The sequence below is a fragment of the Gallinula chloropus genome (assembly GCF_964237585.1).
Source record: "Gallinula chloropus genome assembly, chromosome: 3".
Classification (NCBI taxonomy): domain Eukaryota; kingdom Metazoa; phylum Chordata; class Aves; order Gruiformes; family Rallidae; genus Gallinula; species Gallinula chloropus.
In genome coordinates, this window is record NC_140087.1 from 80,291,924 (window position 1) to 80,311,391 (window position 19,468).

Consider the following 19,468-nt stretch of genomic DNA (forward strand, 5'->3'; position numbering starts at 1 on the left):
ATGCTCATACAGCCGGAGGAGCACTCCATAGCCCATGGTGGTGTCCTGTCTGCTTACGTACTTTGTTAGGCCCCTGGTATTGTGTCCCTGCAGAAGAGACTTGGGAGGAGAGCTGCATCTCTTTTGTAGTAGTTGTTTTCAAGGGAAAATTAGATTATTTCTTTTTTTTTTCCCCAAAGTGTCAGCAGGGCAAGTAGTGATAAAAGCTGTGTTCTGCCAAGAAGTTCTGGAATGCGATCTGGGATGAGCGCTCTATAGAAAAACAATCCCAGGACTGTGCCTAGGTATTGGGAGAGGAACATTTTGGATTTAAGAGCAGTGTCAATAGAGTGTGGGTTTTTGTCTTTTATTTTTGTCACTTACAATTTTTGGGGGAAAAAATTAAGTGTTGCTTATTTTGGATGCTGTAAATACAGGCTTCTTGTCTGTGTCTGCATATCAACTTGGCTTGAGGTAAAGGGGATTTCAGGGTTACTGGCCAAGAGGGTGGCACTCCTCACCTAACTACCTGGCAGTAACAAAAGCGATGATGGGGCAGTCCAGCAGCTGTGCATGTCCCAGCATGTGCTCCTAGGTACCATGTGGGCCGGCATGAGGTCTGTGATCCCTAGAGTCAGGTGAGCTTTCCAGTGCCAAACTGCTTTCCAGCTCCTTGGCTGAAGAGTCTGGAAGTCCTCAGAGCTTGATAGTGATGTTTGTGCACTAAAAGCTTCCATTCCTAATCCTGTAACTTCTGTATCCCGTGAGACCTGTGGAGGAGGGAATGCTGTGCTGCTTTTATCGCCAATTCTTATGAGGGTTTCTTTCCTATTAAACCCAGGGACTCTGAAACTGTTCCTGGTACTTAGTTTTTAATGTGTACTTGTCTAGAGCTGTGCCTTGGAACACATATAACTCAGTGGGAGGACTCCAGATGACTTTCAGTGGGAGTGCATGAGGCCTGTTAATAACTGAAGCTCTGACTCTCTCGTTCAGTTCTTTATATGCAGATCACAATATTAAAAAGCTGAGGGGGAGACAAAATATAATAATTTTGTGGCTGTTTTTCAGTTAGCTTTCACACTGACAGGTTAGACAGCAATGGAAATACAAACTGCCTTCGTTTGTCCCATCTGTTCCCATCTGGCCTGTCACTGTACCCTCCGTGAGATACTATGCACTGCTTAGTTTTAAGCACTTCTTATGTTTCAAGACAAAGGAATAAATGTTCTGGAGGGTTGTTCATCTGATGCTACATGAGACTACTGATCATGTGCTTCACCACATACACAGCGAATGAAGGAGGAGTTTTCAGGTGGAAGTATTTCATGTCCTCGGTATCTGGGAGGCAGCTTTTCTGGTGGTGCTGGCTCTCAGCAATGACTCACTGCAGCAGCTTTCCAAAATGGTGATAGAAGGGAGACAGTGTGATGGAAAGCACCACTGTCTGTGAGGCAGAGATAAGCACGTGTGTCCTGGGCCTGATGGAGAAACGTCTGGGTTTCAAAGCTGCTTCTTGAGTTCAGTGCCTGCTTACAGTAAGGAAAGGTAATCTGCACAAAGAATGGCTAAGAGCATGAAAGCAACTCTTCCAAAGGCTGCTGAAATCCCTGAGGTCAAGCCAGGGAAATTCCTATGCAAGAAATCAATTGGTTCAGTTGGAATAAGCTGTGTTCCCGTTCCCTCACTTGGCCTTGCTCAGTTGTGGTTAAATGAGGAGAGTAGATGATAATCATCTGATTATCTTGCTGTTGACAGGCTGTGGACCAGGTGGGAGCCCTGGCTTGTCCTCTGGACAGTGCCAGCTCTGGGGATGGGATTTAGCATTTGGAAACAGAAGTAAGATGTTCCCCAGTCTAAACCAGATGGCTGTTCCACTGCTGAGTGTATTGGGAGAGGACCTGGAATAGTCAGTTTGTTTACTCGCCTCACCTATATTCCTCACTCAGATTGCCCAATTAACCCACCAAGAAGGAGTAACTTTTCTTGGTAATTAATTAAATATTATTCCCAGGAAACTATTTTGGTTCAGACCAAAAAGTTAACAAGGTCAAGTTACAACAGAGTCTAGGGCTTGATATAAGAAACCTGGCATGGTGGAGGCTAATGGTCCCTGCTTCTGCTGCCCTGTATCTGCTGGTGCTGCCACAGCTGATCCCAGCTATTCCAGGATCTTTTGGTCGTGGGGTTCTTGGGCTTTGTGCCATGCCATATCCAACTTAGATTTAAAAGTGTATGTGTGTAAACCAGCAGTCTTTTCCACAGCAGGCAGTAGACAACTGCTAATGAAGTCACCGTGCTTAATTACTCTCATAGATACATGTGACTGAAGTTTTCCTGTTCACGTAATAGCTGCTATTTTTTTCATGGACCTTATTCCTGTAGCAGTAGCAAAACCAGACCTCCAGGCTGAGTAAGCTACAGGTTGCTGCTGCGTACCACTGCCTGACACCTTGGTGTTTAGCGCTCTGACTACACTTTGAGCTTAATGCACTGATTAAGCCAGACATAAGATAAAAGAGTTTATGTAGGATTGAATGCACATTTGTAAATGGAATATGCTTATTTTCCAAAGTCCATGATGCACTGGCTTAGTTACAGATTTATCCAGAAGACCTGAACAAGTGCTGAAATCTAGTAAGCCAAGATGCTGCTTCCACATTCCAACTTTATTATTCGACTCTTCCTCACTTTCTGCAGCCACTTAACTCCATTCCAAGCATTTCATGGTGTATTGCTCATTCCTAACTTTTCCATTAACCTCTTCCCATCTCCCCTAATAAATTACTGTGTGCGTTCCTACCAATAAGGTGTCTTTAGGCCTGCTATACTAATTCCAGGTATGTGGTTGCCCTGTTAATGCTCCATTTTGTCTCTGTCAGGGCACAGTAACCTGGTATTGCATTAGGAAAAGCTGCATCACATTTTCTAGGCAATGCTTAAAACAACATTGGGGCAGTTACTTTTTTTTTCCCCATATGGAAGAAATAAAGTTACCTAGAAACAGACATCCGGAGGAGAGAGATCTTAGTGTGTTGACCAACAGACGGCTGAATGTGAGCCAGCAGTGTGCCCAGGTGGCCAAAAAGGCCAATGACACCCTGGCCTGTATCAGGCACAGTATGGCCAGCAGCAGTAGGGAAGTGATCCTTCCCCTTTTCTCAGCGCTGGTGAGGCTGCACCTGGAGTACTGTGTTCAGTTTTGGGCCCCTCACTACAGGGACATGGAGATGCTTCACTTTGTCTGGAGAAGGGCTATGAGGCTGGTGAAGGGTTTGGAAGACAAATATTATGAGGAGCAGCTGAGGGAGCTGGGATTGTTTGGTTTAGAGGAGGAGACTGAGAGGAGACCTCATCACTCTCTACAACTGCCTAACAGGTGGTTGTAGTGAGGTGGGGGTCTGGTAGCTAGTGACGGGACAAGAGGAAATGGTCTGAAGTTGCATCAGAGGAAGTTTATATTGGATACCAGGAAGAATTTCTTTACCAGAAGGATTGTCAGGCTGCCCAGGGAAGGGAATGAGTCTCTATCCCTGGAGGGATTTAAAAGAAGAGTAGAAGTTGTACTTGGTGACATGGTCTAGTGTTGGACCTAATAGGGCTGGATAGATGGTTGGCCTCAATGATCTTGCAGGTCTTTTCCAACCAAAACCATTCTATGATTTCTTCCCCTATGAAAAAAGTGACAGTTCTGGCTAGGGGCACCCTCTGAAGTTTGTATCAGTTACCCGGTGTCACCACATCAATTCCCAGGGGGACATTAAATTCAGCCCTGGCTTTCACATTTTTAACCATACCAGTGTAAGCTATGCAAGTTTCACTTTACTCAGTGCATAAGACAAAACAGAATCCATCACAACAGTGGGGAATAAAGCACACACAAATACCAGGGCTTTCTCCTTCAGCTTTGCTACCATGTAACGTGCCTTGGGTGTGGGAGACGTTAAAGCATCTACCATAGCATCTACCACCTCATTGCCATTAGTGCTTCCTTCACTGAGAATGCTGTTGAAAAAGTTTGCCCTCTCTTGAACGTACTCCTTATTGTAAACTGCCTTTTCCTCTTCACTGAGTTCATCCCAGATCTCTTCTGCACTGACTGGTGGCTGGATTTTTGTAGAGCGTGCATAATTTCCTGGCTGAATGATACAGACCTAAAAGCAAGATGTAAAACTTATCAAGATGCAATCAGTCATTCTGAATTCAATTAAATGCTACAGTCAGTAAAACAGATCAAAAGCTTTCTGCAGACAGATTTCTTCCAGAAAATGCTGCTTTGTTGAAATTTTAACCTTGAAAACTTGACTGAAATCAAATATATTCCTGTGAAACGTTTAAGACTGCAGAGGTGCTTTATTCTGGCTTTCTCATTTCGTTCTGATGTTAATATTCTTGTTTTGACTACTCAGCATACCTTCACAGAATGCAGTAGAGCATCTTTGATTTTTATAGAATGCTTAATGGTGTAAATGTTTTGACAACACTGAGACAAAGCATTTCACTGTGACTTTGATGTCTCCAAAGTGGAATAGTTTTGGATTTTTCACTCAGTGGCAAATCTTCTGATGGGTAATTATTTTACCCCAGTTTGGGACAGAAGGAGTTTTCAAAGCAAATTAGAAAGAACTGCTGTTGTCTTCCCCAAGTAGGTGTAATTAAAAGGAAAACAGGCGTTGTTGGCCAACTACAGATGGAACTGAAGGTTGTGGTCTAGCTCTCACTGAAGTCAGTAACAAGTTTCTGTGCATGTAGATTTAAACTGAAAGCACACAAATCCTTGGCTGCTCTGCCTGTTTTCCTTGCATGTGGTGTTGCTGCTCTTCAGCTAGTTTCTGAGGTTCCTGGGGAATTTTGGAATGGGCTCAGTGCTCTTACAGCATGCATGCTTCTCTTCAGCAGTGTGCTCGTTACCACTACTTGTAGATATGCAATATTAACAACTCCCTGGCATTTAACTGACATGATTGCTAAAGGCTGCACCACAAGGTGAGGAGGAACAGGGCTGAGCTGTGTTAGAGGCTTGGGGATCGGACAGGTGTTCCCTGGGCAGTCTGTGGTAATGTAAAACCCCACACTGTCACCTGTGTGTCTGTACCTGCCCCTTGGGCTGTGCAGCGGTCAGCGTGCTGCTTGTTGGAGGGGATGAGGTGTGGGTCCTGTATGTGGGAGCACAAAGGGATGTGGGTAAGCCCCAGCACAGAGACCGTCTGTAGCTGGCTGCATCTTACGCCGCCTTCAGTAGGTTTGTCAGCTTTTGGAGCCCTCAGTATGGGCTCTATTTTCTAAGTGCTTACTATTACTCAAACTAATGATGATGGTGAGCTTCCTGTATTTATTTTTAAAAAGGAGGTTTGATGACTTCATGTTCTGGAACTTTTTGGGGTTGGCTAGGAGAGAGGAGACATGATGCAAGTATCCTTCCTTGATTTTCTGTAGGGTTTTGTCTTAATAGAAGACACATCCTTTGTTTCCTGTAGGCAGGCAGCCAGCTGCCTGGCCAGAGTTCAGTGGGACAGAGACTCCATCTGTTCCTTGCCACCCCTGGGTTACTTTCCCCTGCAAAGACAAAGGGAGCAGCAGAGCCAGGGAGGGGAGCAAGGGGAAGAGGAACTGTGTATTCTGCAGACTCTGCAGGGTAGGTTCAAAGGCAAACACCAGCCAGTGTCTTGCATAAAGTGAGAAACAGAAAAATAACTCTTGTAGCTATTCCAGAAATGTTTGTCAGTCTGGCTCCCTGTGTTGTGTGCTGGGGCTATTCCAGGAGTGGGGAACCATAAACATTCCAAAACGACCAGGGCAGTTAACCTGTTAAACTAAGCTCTTCCATGCATTTGAGATTATCCTCAGCTAATCAGTTCCAATCCTCATCGTGCTGTGTGGTATTAGGAGGTGTAAAATCACTTGCATTCTATAGCATTTTATACTTATCTGAGAGGGGCAGTTAATAGATGCATAGCTGTGATTTCTTCCAACACAAAGCTTATGAACAATGCTGTAAATCTCTGTACATAAAGAATACACCAGTGGAAATCCTCTGGGAAGACTTTCAGCAATCGAGTGTTTCAGCAGTGGAGTGACTCCAAGGAAAATGCTACTTAGTGATCTAAGCTTCAGGTTTGACCATCAGTGTTGCTTAGACAGGGCACTAAGAGCACTCTTAGAGCCTCTTAGGTTAAGGGAATAAAAACATAATTACTCTGCACAATACTACCTCTTGTAGTGTAGCTGTTCCCACAAAAAGGAAAGCTTTTAGGCACTGATGTGAGAGGAAAGGAAGAACCGCTCTGGTAGATGTCAAGCCTCCCTGCTCACTGCCCAGCACTCAGTGTCCAGGCTCTGCTCCCACAGCCACCCCAGAGAAAGTTTTGGTTACTTGATACTCTTACAGGCTCTTCACAGAACGTGGCACTGCTCAGGCAGGCTTGTGTCAGGAAGCTTCTCTGCTGCAGAGGATGTGGAGAATGGGTGGAAGCGTGTTGGCAGAAAGAGGAGTGCTATCCCACAGCTTTGCAGAGCTGCAAACATCAGCCAGGTGTGTCATTCTCAGTGATGTCCAGCTGACTGAGGAGACCACCTCTTTCCAAGGGGAAGCTACACCCATGGATTCAGCTCTGATCTCTCTCCTTGTTGTTTGGATGTACAGAGCTTACCAGATTAGGTATTATTTAGCATATGCTTGTTCTTGTCTCCTTAGCCAAAATTTCCATCCTCACATTTGTCTGGTATTCTTTGTGCAAATTGCTTGCTGCTTTCCCCAGAAAAAGCTGCATTTCAGCTCTGTGGGAAGTTGCAGGAGTGGAACTGCTCTCTTTTTCATAGGAAAATATGAAATTAGAAATAACAGGGAGTTTCACACAACAACTACTTGTTACATCACTTACCTGTACTCCAAATTTCTTCATTTCCAGTCTTAGAGCATCACAAAACTTTTCAATAGCTGCTTTGGTCATAGAATAAATGCCATTTCCCAGAGCAAAATAGGCAATAATGCTGGACATGAAAACAATACGTCCTGGAAAGAAAATAGTGCAAATATAACTTCACTCAGTCTTTAACACAGCAATTTAACTCTGATAACGTGGTATTCATAAAGCATGATGCTGTTTTACTACATAGCATGCCAAAGCTGGGCTGTGGGAGTGTGTGGTCCTAGCACAAAAGTGCACTGAGCTCTGTAGAGAGCTTCCCACAAAACCCTTCCTTCCATCTAGTGACAAATGACTAGACAGAGCATAACACGTTCCCAATGTGCTGCTTATTCCTTCTGAGTCTGATGGGATAGAAGAGATGTAAACAAAGCAGTCCTCTGAAATATTTAGACTGAAAACTAGTAATAAAAGACTAGGCTGCTGATGGAAGGACTGCAGAGAAGCAGATGCTCTTCCTTGAGGTGGATAAATGAGTACTAGTGCCATTTTTTCTGCACTTATATGTGCCTGCGCTGTCGTGGCTTAAAGCTGCACATATAAAGTCAAAATCAGATCCTACAGCGACAAGCTTCTCCAGAGAAGGGTGACTGAACAAAATGTATGTGGCATTACACTGCCTTGATGTGATTTCCCTGATCTGTGCTGCTTTTCTCCCCTTTGCAACTCTTGCTGAGGGCAGACATGCCTTAAATAGCAGAGATTTCTGATCTGAGGCACTGGGCTGTGGTTCATTTCCATTGTTTACTTGTAAACTTCTATCACATAGTCATACTGCAGAGTAGGAAATGTGTGAATGTGGATATATAAATACCAGAGGTGACAGAAGATGGCCTTGTTGCTAACAATACCCAGAAACATAGCTGCACTGCCATTGCAGCCACAGATGTGGATAACATCTGGGCCTTGGATCTGACCAAATGGTACAGGCTTAGGGGGTATCAAAAGGATTATCATGGGAATGAAGTGAAATCTGTCATTCTGAATTAGGTTCCCTGCCTTCCTACACAGCGCCTAGAATAAATCATATATACAATAACAGGAGAACTACCAGCCTGCTGATCAAGATGCTGCATCAGCTGGCATAGCCATCTGGAAGAGTTATGGGGAAATGCTGCTGCTCTCAGAGTAGGATGCTTAAATTCCAGGCTGGAGAGCAATACCTCCCTTTACAGGTGTTAGTAATGGTGAAGTTGTTCTTGGAACACGTGCTTATCCTAAAATGGCAGTAATCCCCTCCTTTCAGTGCACAGCTACTGGCTATGTGACGGTAGGATGATCTCTGCTTCCTTTATCCAGTGATTTGGGGCACACACCCAGGATGTGGGATGTCATTTAACTTCTCTCTTTGTTTAAAGTCATTGTAACCCAGCTTTCCTGGGAGAGTGCTCTAACATCCATAACTCATAAGCGTTTCCTTTGGAGACCTCACTACTGCCCCAAAACCACAAGCTTTAGCTGTCCTGGCCGTTCATGCAAGGAAGGAGACAGCAACTTTAGGATTCTCCCTAGAAGTGCTGTGACCTTCTCTCCTACATAGGCAGGACCTGAAAGTAGACTGTGAGAAGCTAGTAAAGGCAGCATTGACAGCAAGGAGCGAGCTGCAGAGTGCTCCTTTGGGCTAAGGTACTATGTATGTGCAGCCACCCAGACTCAAATCTTCTAAGGGCGTACGTGTGTGCTTCATGCTGTACAGGCCATTAGTCCCTTTCACTTCAAAGCAGCCCTGTGAAGCCAGACTAATGCCTCTGGTGGATCAGCATCACGGAGTTTTAGTGGTAAGTAGGACACTGCAGGGGGAAAAAATTGTCTTCCCATGTAATGACCACATAATATGCTCGCTGGGTACATGCAATGGCACATTGTTTTACAAAAAACACCTTCAGCTTGCAGTATAGATAGGTTTCTCTTTTCTTACATCAAAATATCATCAATCGAAGGCAACCAAGCAGAAAGAAGCAGAGCGGCTAAAAAGGTGCTGCTTTTATCTGACCAATGTTTTGTGTGACATCTGGAACTTCCAGATGAAATGTTGCCCTCACTGTGCTTGATGTATTCACATAGAACAAATCCCCACCTTCAAGAGCTTACAACATAAATAGACAAGCTAAGCAAAAGGGGGAGAAAGGAAAACAGTATCTTTATTCCCAAATGCAGATGGGAACAAACTGCTGCAGAGAGCTGTTGGAACTGTTTCTCCTCAGAAGAAAGGACAGAGCCCACACGTACGGAGGTTCATGCAGATGCATTTATCACATTCAGTACCCATGCATCTCTGTACAGTACTCTTTCACATACTTGGAAGTTTCATGCCCTGGGTCCTAGAGAGGATCTTGCTAGTCCTGGAACTGGAAGGTGGATGTCTCCAGTTCACCTCTGTAGGGTCATCCTTGCTCTCCTAATTGCCAAACAGCAAAATAGTAAAGCCTAAATAATAGAGATAAGCAGGAGCTTATTGGATCTTTGAGTTTTCTGATTGTCAGTGCTTACAAAGTCTTGCCTGGGCTTAATTATCTATGGTAAGGACTTTTTTCTCTCTCTTTTTGAGTCAAGTACTGAAGCAATATTTCTAAATACTTTTGTCTATATATTGCAAAGATGGAACCTTTAAGGGTATTTTTCCCCCCTTATGACTTTACCCTCTTTCAGGATCAAGTTGCTCTTTTAGGCCACACAGAAGGAAGCTGTCATTTCAGTTCAATGAGAGACAATTAAGGCTGCTTTTATAGATGTTACATTACCCTGATTATAGTAAGCTAATTATTCTCCAACTCTAAATAACAGTGGATTAGCGTTACCCTTGTATTTCCTTAGAAGGGGAAGAAATGCCAGGGTAGTCCTGATGCTCCCAAGGAGGTTCACATCTGCAAACTTTTCATACTTCTCCATAGACAGCCACCCCGTCTCACCAAATGTTGATATTCCTGCATTGTTGACAAGCCCCCAGAAACCTAGGGAAGAGAAATGTCTCAACAAGCATCTCTCACTGTAAAACAACCAGAAATAGGTGATGAAATAACACTAGTGACTCAAACCCTTGGAAACAACTTTTTAGTTGTGTTAACTTACTGCCTTTTCCTCTTAAAAGCACAGGCACGTTTTGCTTAACGAAGAAATGTAATTGCAGCCATTATCTGGACTGTATAAGTCTCAGTGCTATTTAATAATCACTCACTTCATAGTCATCTTAAGTTATTTATGAATAAAATGATCAGGGAGACTACCATCTTACTGCCAATGCAGTGTACCATGATATTTTAATTACTTTAATCCCACTGTGTGCTGTGAGCAGCTTTGTGAAAATTATATTAAGCAGTCTAAAGGCTAAGGGCTAATATTTTCAAAGTGCCTGACTAAATTAGGAGCCTAAGTCTTGGCTTCTTTTCCAGGATTTGAGCTTCAATTCCTTCTGAAATCAGCCAGAATCAGGTCCATGGGTGCAGCATTGGGTAAAGTAACTGAATAAGGTCAGTGGACACAGGTTTTTTTTATTTATTTTGTACTCTTGGCCAACACTGTTCCCCATATAACAACAGGCTTTGGTGCTAAGGACTCAGCCCCCTGGAATGCAGTAAGATTGCTGTGTTTACAAGCAGAAATTTATTGGCAATGAAGCTTGTTCTAACACAACTCTCTGCCAGCAAGTGCAAGCCCTTTAGCCCAGAGCCACAGCACACTGTGTGAGTGCTGCACAGTGCTAACAAGCTTGACTGTTGGAAATGCTTTTTTCACTGAACGCTGGAGCACTCACAGTTTGGAGCTGACGTGCTGACTAAACACCAATTAAATCATGCTGGCTTGTCCTTGCCTTCAGAGACACCTTCTGTGTAGATGTGCAGTAAGGCAATGAATGACATGGTGCTTTTGAAAACATTCCTGTTTCTCTCCTCAAATCCTAACTGAGAACACTTCTGGGGTGACCAGCAGTGTAGCCTGGCTTGCACTGAAATAGCTGTGTTGGCAGCCTGTATCTGCCACCCTTCACAAGGTTGTTAATGCAGTTTTTAAGAGCTCTTGTACATGTTTGAGGCAATACACTGCCATGCCTTCTACATGTGAGGCAGAGTGGGTATCAGTGCCTCTTGTCTTCCTCCAGACACAGGGTGTGATGCCAACCTAGCTTTAGCCTTCTGTACCCATGGCAGCAAAGATACTCTAAGGGGACCTTTGGTCACCCTGGTGAAGGTGCTGAAGAAACCCCAGGGCTGAACTCTTTCCTTTCTGATCTCTGATAAAGTTCCTGTGATGATTTCACGGTGTCTCGGTCCTTCCAGAGCCCTGCAGAGAACTGCCAATACAGGATTTAATTCGTGGCAATAGTTAAAGCTGAAACAGACCGTTTTTATGAGTGAGTTGGTAAAGCAGCCCTCTGCAAGCTTCCCTAACCTACAGGCACTATTTGAATTACATAATGAAACTTGTGTTTAAACAGAGAGACAAAGTTCTTTTATTGAAGGTCTCATCTGAAGAGCAAAAGACTCAAAATTGGGAATGTACCACACAGAACTTAGATAACCCTGCCCTCCACAGAGAATAAATCCCCGTCCAGCAGTCTGCCATGCAGCAGGCCTTCACACTGGACCCCTCTGAGAACTTTAGGTACTGACTGACTGTGCCCTCCAAGTGCAGTGGTTTCCTGCACACTCACCTCTTTTCCACTGCTCCAAATGTTTACAGAGAAGATCTAGACTAAAAAGTTGGCCACTGGAATAAGCCATCCTAGACTTCCTCCTTTCTCCTGCCATTGCCCTGTTGTTCCAGGCCTTTCCATCGTTCTGTGGCTTTAGTTTTCCTTCTTAAAACAGAACTAACTCCGTGGGACTGACCTTCTTGTAAAATGTTTCAAATCAGTGGATTACAGTCCTCTGTAAAAGCTGGTTACTGATATTTTTGTACTTGCATACAGGCTGGTCTGTAGGGGGACTAAGTAGCTGCACACCCCATCCATTTCTACTTCAGCCTGAAGGTCTGTACCAAGGTTTATTTTCACATAACCAATCTCTAACACAACACAAAGCAAAGCTTGGCATCGCTGCAAAATACCTCATTTTGCTTCTCCCACTGCATCCTGCACAGGGTAGCAAGAACACGTGTTCCCCATATCCCTGAATTCATTAGGGCTTCAGAAATACAGCCATTAAACTTCATATAATGGATTATTTTCCTCTTTCTCTGAACTATGAAGCACAGAATTTAGCTTGTGAGGCTCGAGTTTTCTCTCCAGCTGTTTGCCTGGTGCACTTGAAAGATGCTGAGTGAGCGGTTGGTGGCGAGGCCAACCTGTGTGTCTGAGCAGGCAGAGGTCAGGGAACAGCAACTCCTTTCTGTGCAGTGCCCAGGTCAAAAGTTAGAAGGATAAAAACCAACTTGAGTAAAATTGAAACAGACTTTTCAGAGAAGAATAAGTAAAACATATAAAGAGATTTTGTTTGGGGTCAGGTGTAGCCACTTTCTTTGCCCTCAAGTGAAATATACTGTTTCTTAGAACACTTTAGCATTCCTGAATGGGAAATGTTCTGATGCTTCCCACAAATTTTCCTGCTGCTCTGTTCCACTTCGTTGATTCACAAAATTCTGCCCAAATAACCAACAGTTTGTTATTCCATTATGCTGCTCTCTCAGATAATGTCCTGCCTCCTGAGAAACTACCTGCCTAACTATGCAACAGGAATATTTGAATCTGCTTTGCTCTTCCTTTCCTGAAGCATCTGGGGTAAAAAATGATGCTATAAACGTGCACTCAAAATATATTGTCTGTTTGCTTAGACAAATGCAGCTCAGGCAACCTGAGAAATATGGTCCTTAGATGGATGGCTAGAAGGACAAGGCATGAGTAAGAACAGCAGAAGGAAGAAGATGTTGTGTTATCTCAGAGTGTCCATGCACAGCTACATTGGGGAAAAAGCAGCTGATGTTTGATGGGAGAGAAAAAGTACTCAGACTGCCAAAACAGAAGTCAGCCTAAGCACAGTTTAGGTGTTAGACTGTGCTACAGCAGGCAGGAAATAAATAAACTGGAAATCAGAACTGGGTGTCAAAGTGATTTTCACTGATGTCTCACTTATCTTTCACTGATTCCCAATAGGGGAATGGATCTCGAGGACAGAGATTGAGAGATACAGTAGGGAATCTAAAGAATCACTTTAAGGAAACCTACCTTAAGGTGAAACTCACCTTAAGGATGGTGAGGCTTTCAGGAGAAGAACTAGCTTTCACATAACCTTGAGGATAATTTCTACTTGAAGACATAGACCAAAAAGGCATGTAACCAAATTCCTTATTTAGATCCAAAAGATGCCCAAAACTCTAAAAAGTCCTCTTCCTGCTCAAGTCAGTCTAGCTGTGTTTGTGCAAAACCTTTTTGAAAATCAGGCCATTTCTATTGAGGTGCCTACACACAGATAACATCAGAATTTTGCCACATTTTCTTAACTCAAACATGGATTTTTGATTTCTTTGATTTCTTGGATTTTCCTACCTAAACCTGAGCCCGTGCAAAAATGACAGGTACTTTCCTGAAAGATTCCAACCCACTCCTGAAGGAAACTAGCCAAAGAAAGGAGACTGTGATTTGCCATATTCCTACTAAGAAATGAAAAGAGAGAGCAAACCAGTCTGTATCAATGGAGGGTGTTTGTGGTAACAGGCCAGCTGAGACTCCTGAGCTTTAAATACATACGTTCCTGAGTCACCATCCTCTGCTTGGAATGTTATGCTGTGGCTGGGTTATCTGTCCAATGTTATTTAAAACAGTCTACTGGTCTTATCACCTGCTCTTTGTTCTCCTTATCACAACTGTCTGACACGTACTTGATTTCCAGTGTGGTTAGTCCCCTGCTTTATCCCTGGATGCTGCTGTCTGGGATCCGCAAGGGAAAATATCCTATGGTTTCACTATGGAGAGTTCCTTAAGTGGTGGAACATGAAGGCACATGCTCCACTACCCTCCCTTTGGGACCATTTGGGTAGCAGGTAGCACGTTCTGTGCGGTCACATACTCCTCTAGGTACTTTCAGAACACAAATGCAGTTACAGATGGTTCTAAAATCTTTTTCCTAAAGGAAAACAATCTTGTTTAAAAGAAAAAATTTTGACCCAAATGTAAATTCATTCCTGTGTTTAACAAATAAATTGGCTAATAGGAGAGCTAGCCTTCGGTTGAATCATTAAATTTAAATTGCTTTTATGAAGTTAAAATACCCCAAAACCCAACACATCTATTTTCAGAGGCATCAAGAAAGAACACTCCTACTGAAGTCTTTTGCTTCAAGATTCTATACCAGAGTCCTTGCAGTTTCATTACGCTCGAGATAAAATTATTTATGGGCCTGTATTTTATAAATTAGGAAGATGACTTGTGGCATTTGCTCCATTAATATCGGGTATTAAAATAACTCCTTTGCTTCTTTTTATTAAATAAACTTAGGAAGGAGATCACTTGATAATGGGAGTTTTTCCAAATGTCATAGTGTTATCCGGATCTTTAAAACTACCTTTTCTTCTCTGCCTTTGAAGTGACCCCTGAAAATGCTGCTGACCAGCAATGGGGAAAGGTTTTGTGGACTGAGCACTCTGTCCGTGCACACCTAGCCCTGTGTTATGGGTGTGAAGGCCTGACTGCTGTCCCACATGCTGCATTTCATCACTGGCTCTGCTCAGGTGTCTTCCCTGGCCCCTCCAGCAAAGCCCTGATGTCTCCAGCGTGATTTGCTTCGATCTGAAGGCATGTCTGCATGGCTGCAAGCAGCAGAGATGGTGGGCAAGTTAGTACTGAACCGCGGACTCAACAGTCTGTGTTACAGCATGAACATGACTGTTGGGCAAAGCTGCCAGAGTTACAGGTGCCCTGGTACCCATCAAGCCTACAAGGGCTTTTGTGAGTCATCTGCATTGTTCCTGCAGCTTGGGAAAGAACCTGAGAGGGAAAGGCTCTGCCTCTTAATCAGATAAGGTCAAGATCAACCATAAATACATTCACTTAATGAGCAGCATCCAGGCTTTTTCTTACTTTGCTTCTTGTTTCATCCCCTTCCCAATGTGCTAATGGACCAGGCAGAGAGAGGCCCTGCATTTCGTTATCGTTCTGCACACTTTATTCTCTGCTTATACTCCCTGTGTCTGTGCTTGTTCTGAGGGAATCTTCTGAGCCTGGGTAAGCCTGTTCAGCACCCAGCATAACCCTGGTATCACACTGGGTGCCTTTCACCCTGCAGCCGAGGTGAGAAAGGCAGCAACTGTGGTCCCATTACCTGCGCCCTGTCACGTGTTCTGGGGGGGATAACCCAGGATTTAGGTTGTCTGCCGTTGTTCTCCAAGGTAAATTTCTCTGGCTCCCCTGGGAATACACTCCCTTGCAGGCTGTACAACGGACAGGTTTCTTTTTAAGTTACCCTTCCAGGGCCTGGCTTGACAAGCTCAGAGTGTGCGGAGAAGCAGCTGGCTCGGTATGGCACGGCCACTGCCCTCCCTGCACCTCTTTTGGTCATCCCCCCTTTCCCAAGCCGTGCCCAGAAATACATCACCTTCCCACTGCCTGCACACTCGCTCCCCTCTGCTTCCCCTGCCGTTTCCTCCTGCCCGGTACCCGCAGCGGGATCCCGGGGACGGACCCCCGCACCGGACCTCCGCACCTGGGGATTTACGCTTCGCGTAGAAAGGTGCCGCGCAGAGATGCGCGCCCGCTTTGCCGTGCCGGCACCGCTTCACGTAGCGCTCAGCTGAGCGCCAGCGCGCTCTTAGCATCAGATAGCGCTGGAACTACAGGCAGCGGTAACTGCAGCGAGCGCGGCCAGTCGCCCCGCTCCCGCGGCGGTCTGTCCGAGTCCCCCCCCCAAAGCAGCCGCTCCAAGGAGCCGTCTTGGGGCCTCCGTGCCCGCCGCTCCTGCCGTGCCCGCCCGCCTCGCCTCGCCTCACCTCGCTCGGGCAGGTGGCTGAGCACCAGCTCCTTGGCGGCCAGCACGTCGCGGGCGCGGGTGACATCGAGCCGCAGGACGCGCAGGCGGCCGGTACCGGTACCGGCCTCCCGCTGCAGCCGCCGCGCCCCCTCGCCGCCGGGGCAGAGGCAGCCGGCGAAGACGGTGAAGCCGAGGCGGTGGAGGCGGAGCGCCAGCAGGTGCCCGAAGCCGCTGTCGCAGCCGGTGATGAGAACGGCCCGGCCGGCCGGCTCCAGCGGTGCCGTCCCACGCCGCCACAGCCAAGCCAGCAGCAGGAGGAGGAGGAGGAGGAGGAGGAGGAGAGGGGCCGTGACCCACATGCTGCCCGCGCCGCCGCCGCGCCGTGTGGGCGGGAGGGTGACCGCGGGGAGCGCCCTGCCCGCCCGCTGCCAGCCATCCCATCCCTTCCCCTCCCCTCCCCTTCCCCAGGCAGCCGCGGCCCGCAGGCACCGCCCTCGCCCCGCGGGATTGCGGGGGGCCTGGGGCCGCGCTCCGGGTGCTGCCCGGCCCCTCGGAGCGGCGGTGGGGAGGTGGGACAGCATCCTGGCGAAGCCCGGGGTTTGGGAGGGAGGGCACACCCACCTTTTTGTCCCCACGCTTCTAGTGGCTTGTTTCGGGAAGAACGGGGCTGTAGGTATCGTACAGTGGCCCGTCAGCCGGACCTGTGTGGCCCGGAGGGGGCTGGTTTGTGCTGAAATCCGGAGCTGAAGTTCAGCCTTAATCTCTTCCACTTAACTGGGTTTCATAGGGTCCGGCTGTAGGGCGTGCGACGAAAGCACCTGGAGTATTTCAGAATCTGTGAGATGAACTGGGGTGTTCAGCCTTGAGTAAAGAAGATTGGGAGGGGATCTGATCAATGTTTATCAATATCTGAAGAGTGGGACACAGTGGGAAATGGCCAGCCTCTTCTCAGTGGTCTGTGGGGACAGGACAAGGGGCGATGGCCTCAAGTTGGAGCACAGGAAGTTCTGCACCAACATGTGGAAGAACTTTTTCACAGTGAGGGTGACAGAGCCCTGGGACAGGATGCCCAGGGGAGTGTGGAGTCTCCTTCTCTGGGGATATTCAAGACCTGTCTGGATGCCTCCATGTGTGACCTGTCCTAGGGAACCTGCTGTGGCAGGGGAGTTGGACCCGATGATCTCTGGAGGTCCCTTCTAACCCCTACAGTCTGTGAACTTGATGAGGGTCTCTTAATACAGCTGCATTATTATGTTATAGTTGTTACATGTTATAGTATGAAGTTCATGTGGGGTTTTTATGGCCCAGATCTGTATTTGCAAAGCTTTATCAAGGGTGCCTATAGATGCTCCATGGTGGCTAAAAATGTCTGTTTCTTGTAGGTTAAAATGACAGTTTTACGTTGCTGAACGAAGATCCCTGACAGTTGAGATTCCAGGAGATGTTTGGTTAGGTGGTGTTTTCTCTGCCTTTTCTTTCACCTGAGACCCTCTCCAGGCTGCTATGGGAAGGGATAGCTTGTCATACCTGCCCCTCTGAGAAAAAAGGTTGAAAGAAACCGATGCTGTTATTAACTGCAATGTAAAGCTGACCTGTGAAAGATACAAAAGGGGCCAGAGTCATTCACTGACCCAGCGGCGGAGGAAGCAGCAGGACTTGACAGACACAGGGATGGTCCTAAATTTGCATCACTGTAGCTCCATAGCCAGCCTGGTTTGCAGTTTGTCTGAAGCCATCCCGAATGTGTGGTTGTGGCAGAGGGGGGTTGGAACTTGATGCCATGACAAGCCAAAATCAAAACTCACTAGCCTTGGTGACTATTAAGCAGGTATCCTTTATTGCAGTGCTGGGCAGCACAGGGGATCGCTTCTCCTACTGTGCGTGCCTTAAAGGGGCAGTTACACAGCTTTTATACAAGACATACATGCATATTCATAAAATATGCATATTTAACGTGTTTTCCAAGAAATGGTTATTATTTTTTCCATTATGAGAGCTCATTATTACTCACCCCCATGCACATTCTGGTGGGCTTCAAAGACTTTTGATGGTCATTTACTTCATTTACCCCTCTTTGTTACATGTCCTTCTGGTGAGCTTTAGGCTTTTTGCCTTGCTAACAAAGCCACGGAGCTGGTTCTGCAGACTTGAGGCACCCTCCTTTCTCTCTTTATCACTCCCTTCTCAGAGATAAGTTGTTTCTCCTGAGGTATCACAATGCACACAATGTGCTGACATTGTAGTCTTTAAAGGCAGAACTTTGCATATCCTTTACATAGTTTATTGCTGCCCAGCTAATACTTATCATGATCCCTGCTTCAAACTGGTGTATCTCCATAAATGGGACAGCTCCCTGCGGTCAGCTGTGTTTCATGTTTGTGTGGGGACTCCTCTGAGTATTTTGAGTGACATCCTAAGGAGAAGGGGAACAGTTACTGTTTAAATTTCTTTTCCATGGGCTGAGGCATTCGTGTGTCCTTACTCTTGTCAGCTGCCCATCTGTCTGTATTTACTTTAGCTTTAAATTGTTCTGTGCTCTACATTCTGCAGTGTTCAGGTCTTCTCCAGGCATTGCATCATAGGACTTTGAGGCTCAGGTGGCTTGGAAAAAGAGGTTATGCTTTGCATAACTATGCTGGCAGACAAAGTGGGAGTGGAACGGTTAAACCCCAAAGAAGATATCCAGATACCTGTCCTCAGTAGGAGGCATTTGATCCTGCTCCATCACACTGGGAGAGGCTGCCTTCTTTTAGCCTTCAAAAGATCACTCAGCCTTCTGTAACTACATGAGTCACAAAGCTTTGTCTTTACATTAAAAAAAAATTATTATGCAAGCCTCAAAATCATGAGAGCTGATAACAGCCTGTCCTCCAGCCAGCTCCCCTGTCTGGTTCCCTCTGGCATAAAAAGCTGGGGAGGGATTCCAGATTCACCTCCTCCGTGCCTCCTACCCACCTTTCCTTCATGTCTGCCAGTCTCGACTCCCTCAGCTTTTGTCCCCCACTAATGACACGAAGATCACAGGCAGTGACAAAACCATTCTCCAGAAGAATGAAAGGTGGCCCAGCTGGCCTCTGAATCTGATGCTGTCTCTATCCCAAATAAACTTCAAAAGGTATTAAAAACATGGCACACAAATGTGGCATTCTCCTGTCTGAGAACAGGAGTCGTATGTTGTCAGATCAACAGAGTAATTTAGCCTGAAAGTTATGGATTAGAGCTGTATCCTCCATGGTTAGAAACTAGTTCAGGACTACCTGGTCCAGAAAATGAGGCCACTGAGGTCTGCAGTGCAGACTATGTGCAGCAGAATTTCTCCATGTGTTGGAATGTTTTTCCTCAGGCTTTATATTATTCTGTCCCTGCATATCTATGTACACCTGTGTGTGCACATGTTAATATTCATATCGAATTTATGACTCCTGTGTTTTGTCTTGTTTCTGAAACCCCTTTTTCGCCTTTAGACCTCATTTTAAATAAAAACCTCTGAAGGTTTTAATCTCTCTCTTAATCTGGTTTACCTCATATGTAATTCAAGTCAGTTGTGGTTTTCCTGTAGCAAGTGTAGGCAAATGTGTGGATTTTGAGGAGGGATGTGAGGAGCTGATGAGGATGTGAACAAGTCTGCACCTAGACCATGCCCAGGGATCTTCCATTCTTCTTAAGAAC

At 45.8% G+C, this 19,468-nt stretch overlaps 1 protein-coding gene across 1 annotated transcript; it reads right to left on the bottom strand.

The window, feature by feature from the left end:
- Nucleotides 1-3,785: 3,785 nt before the first annotated feature.
- Nucleotides 3,786-16,158, bottom strand: LOC311190627 (D-beta-hydroxybutyrate dehydrogenase, mitochondrial-like; the record flags this gene model as incomplete). The annotated part of the gene is made up of 4 exons (XM_084262603.1): nt 3,786-4,133; nt 6,861-6,991; nt 9,704-9,856; nt 15,819-16,158. 4 exons carry the CDS (start codon nt 16,156-16,158, stop codon nt 3,786-3,788), a joined length of 972 nt encoding a protein of 323 aa, XP_084118729.1.
- Between the last annotated feature and the right edge of the window lie 3,310 nt (nt 16,159-19,468).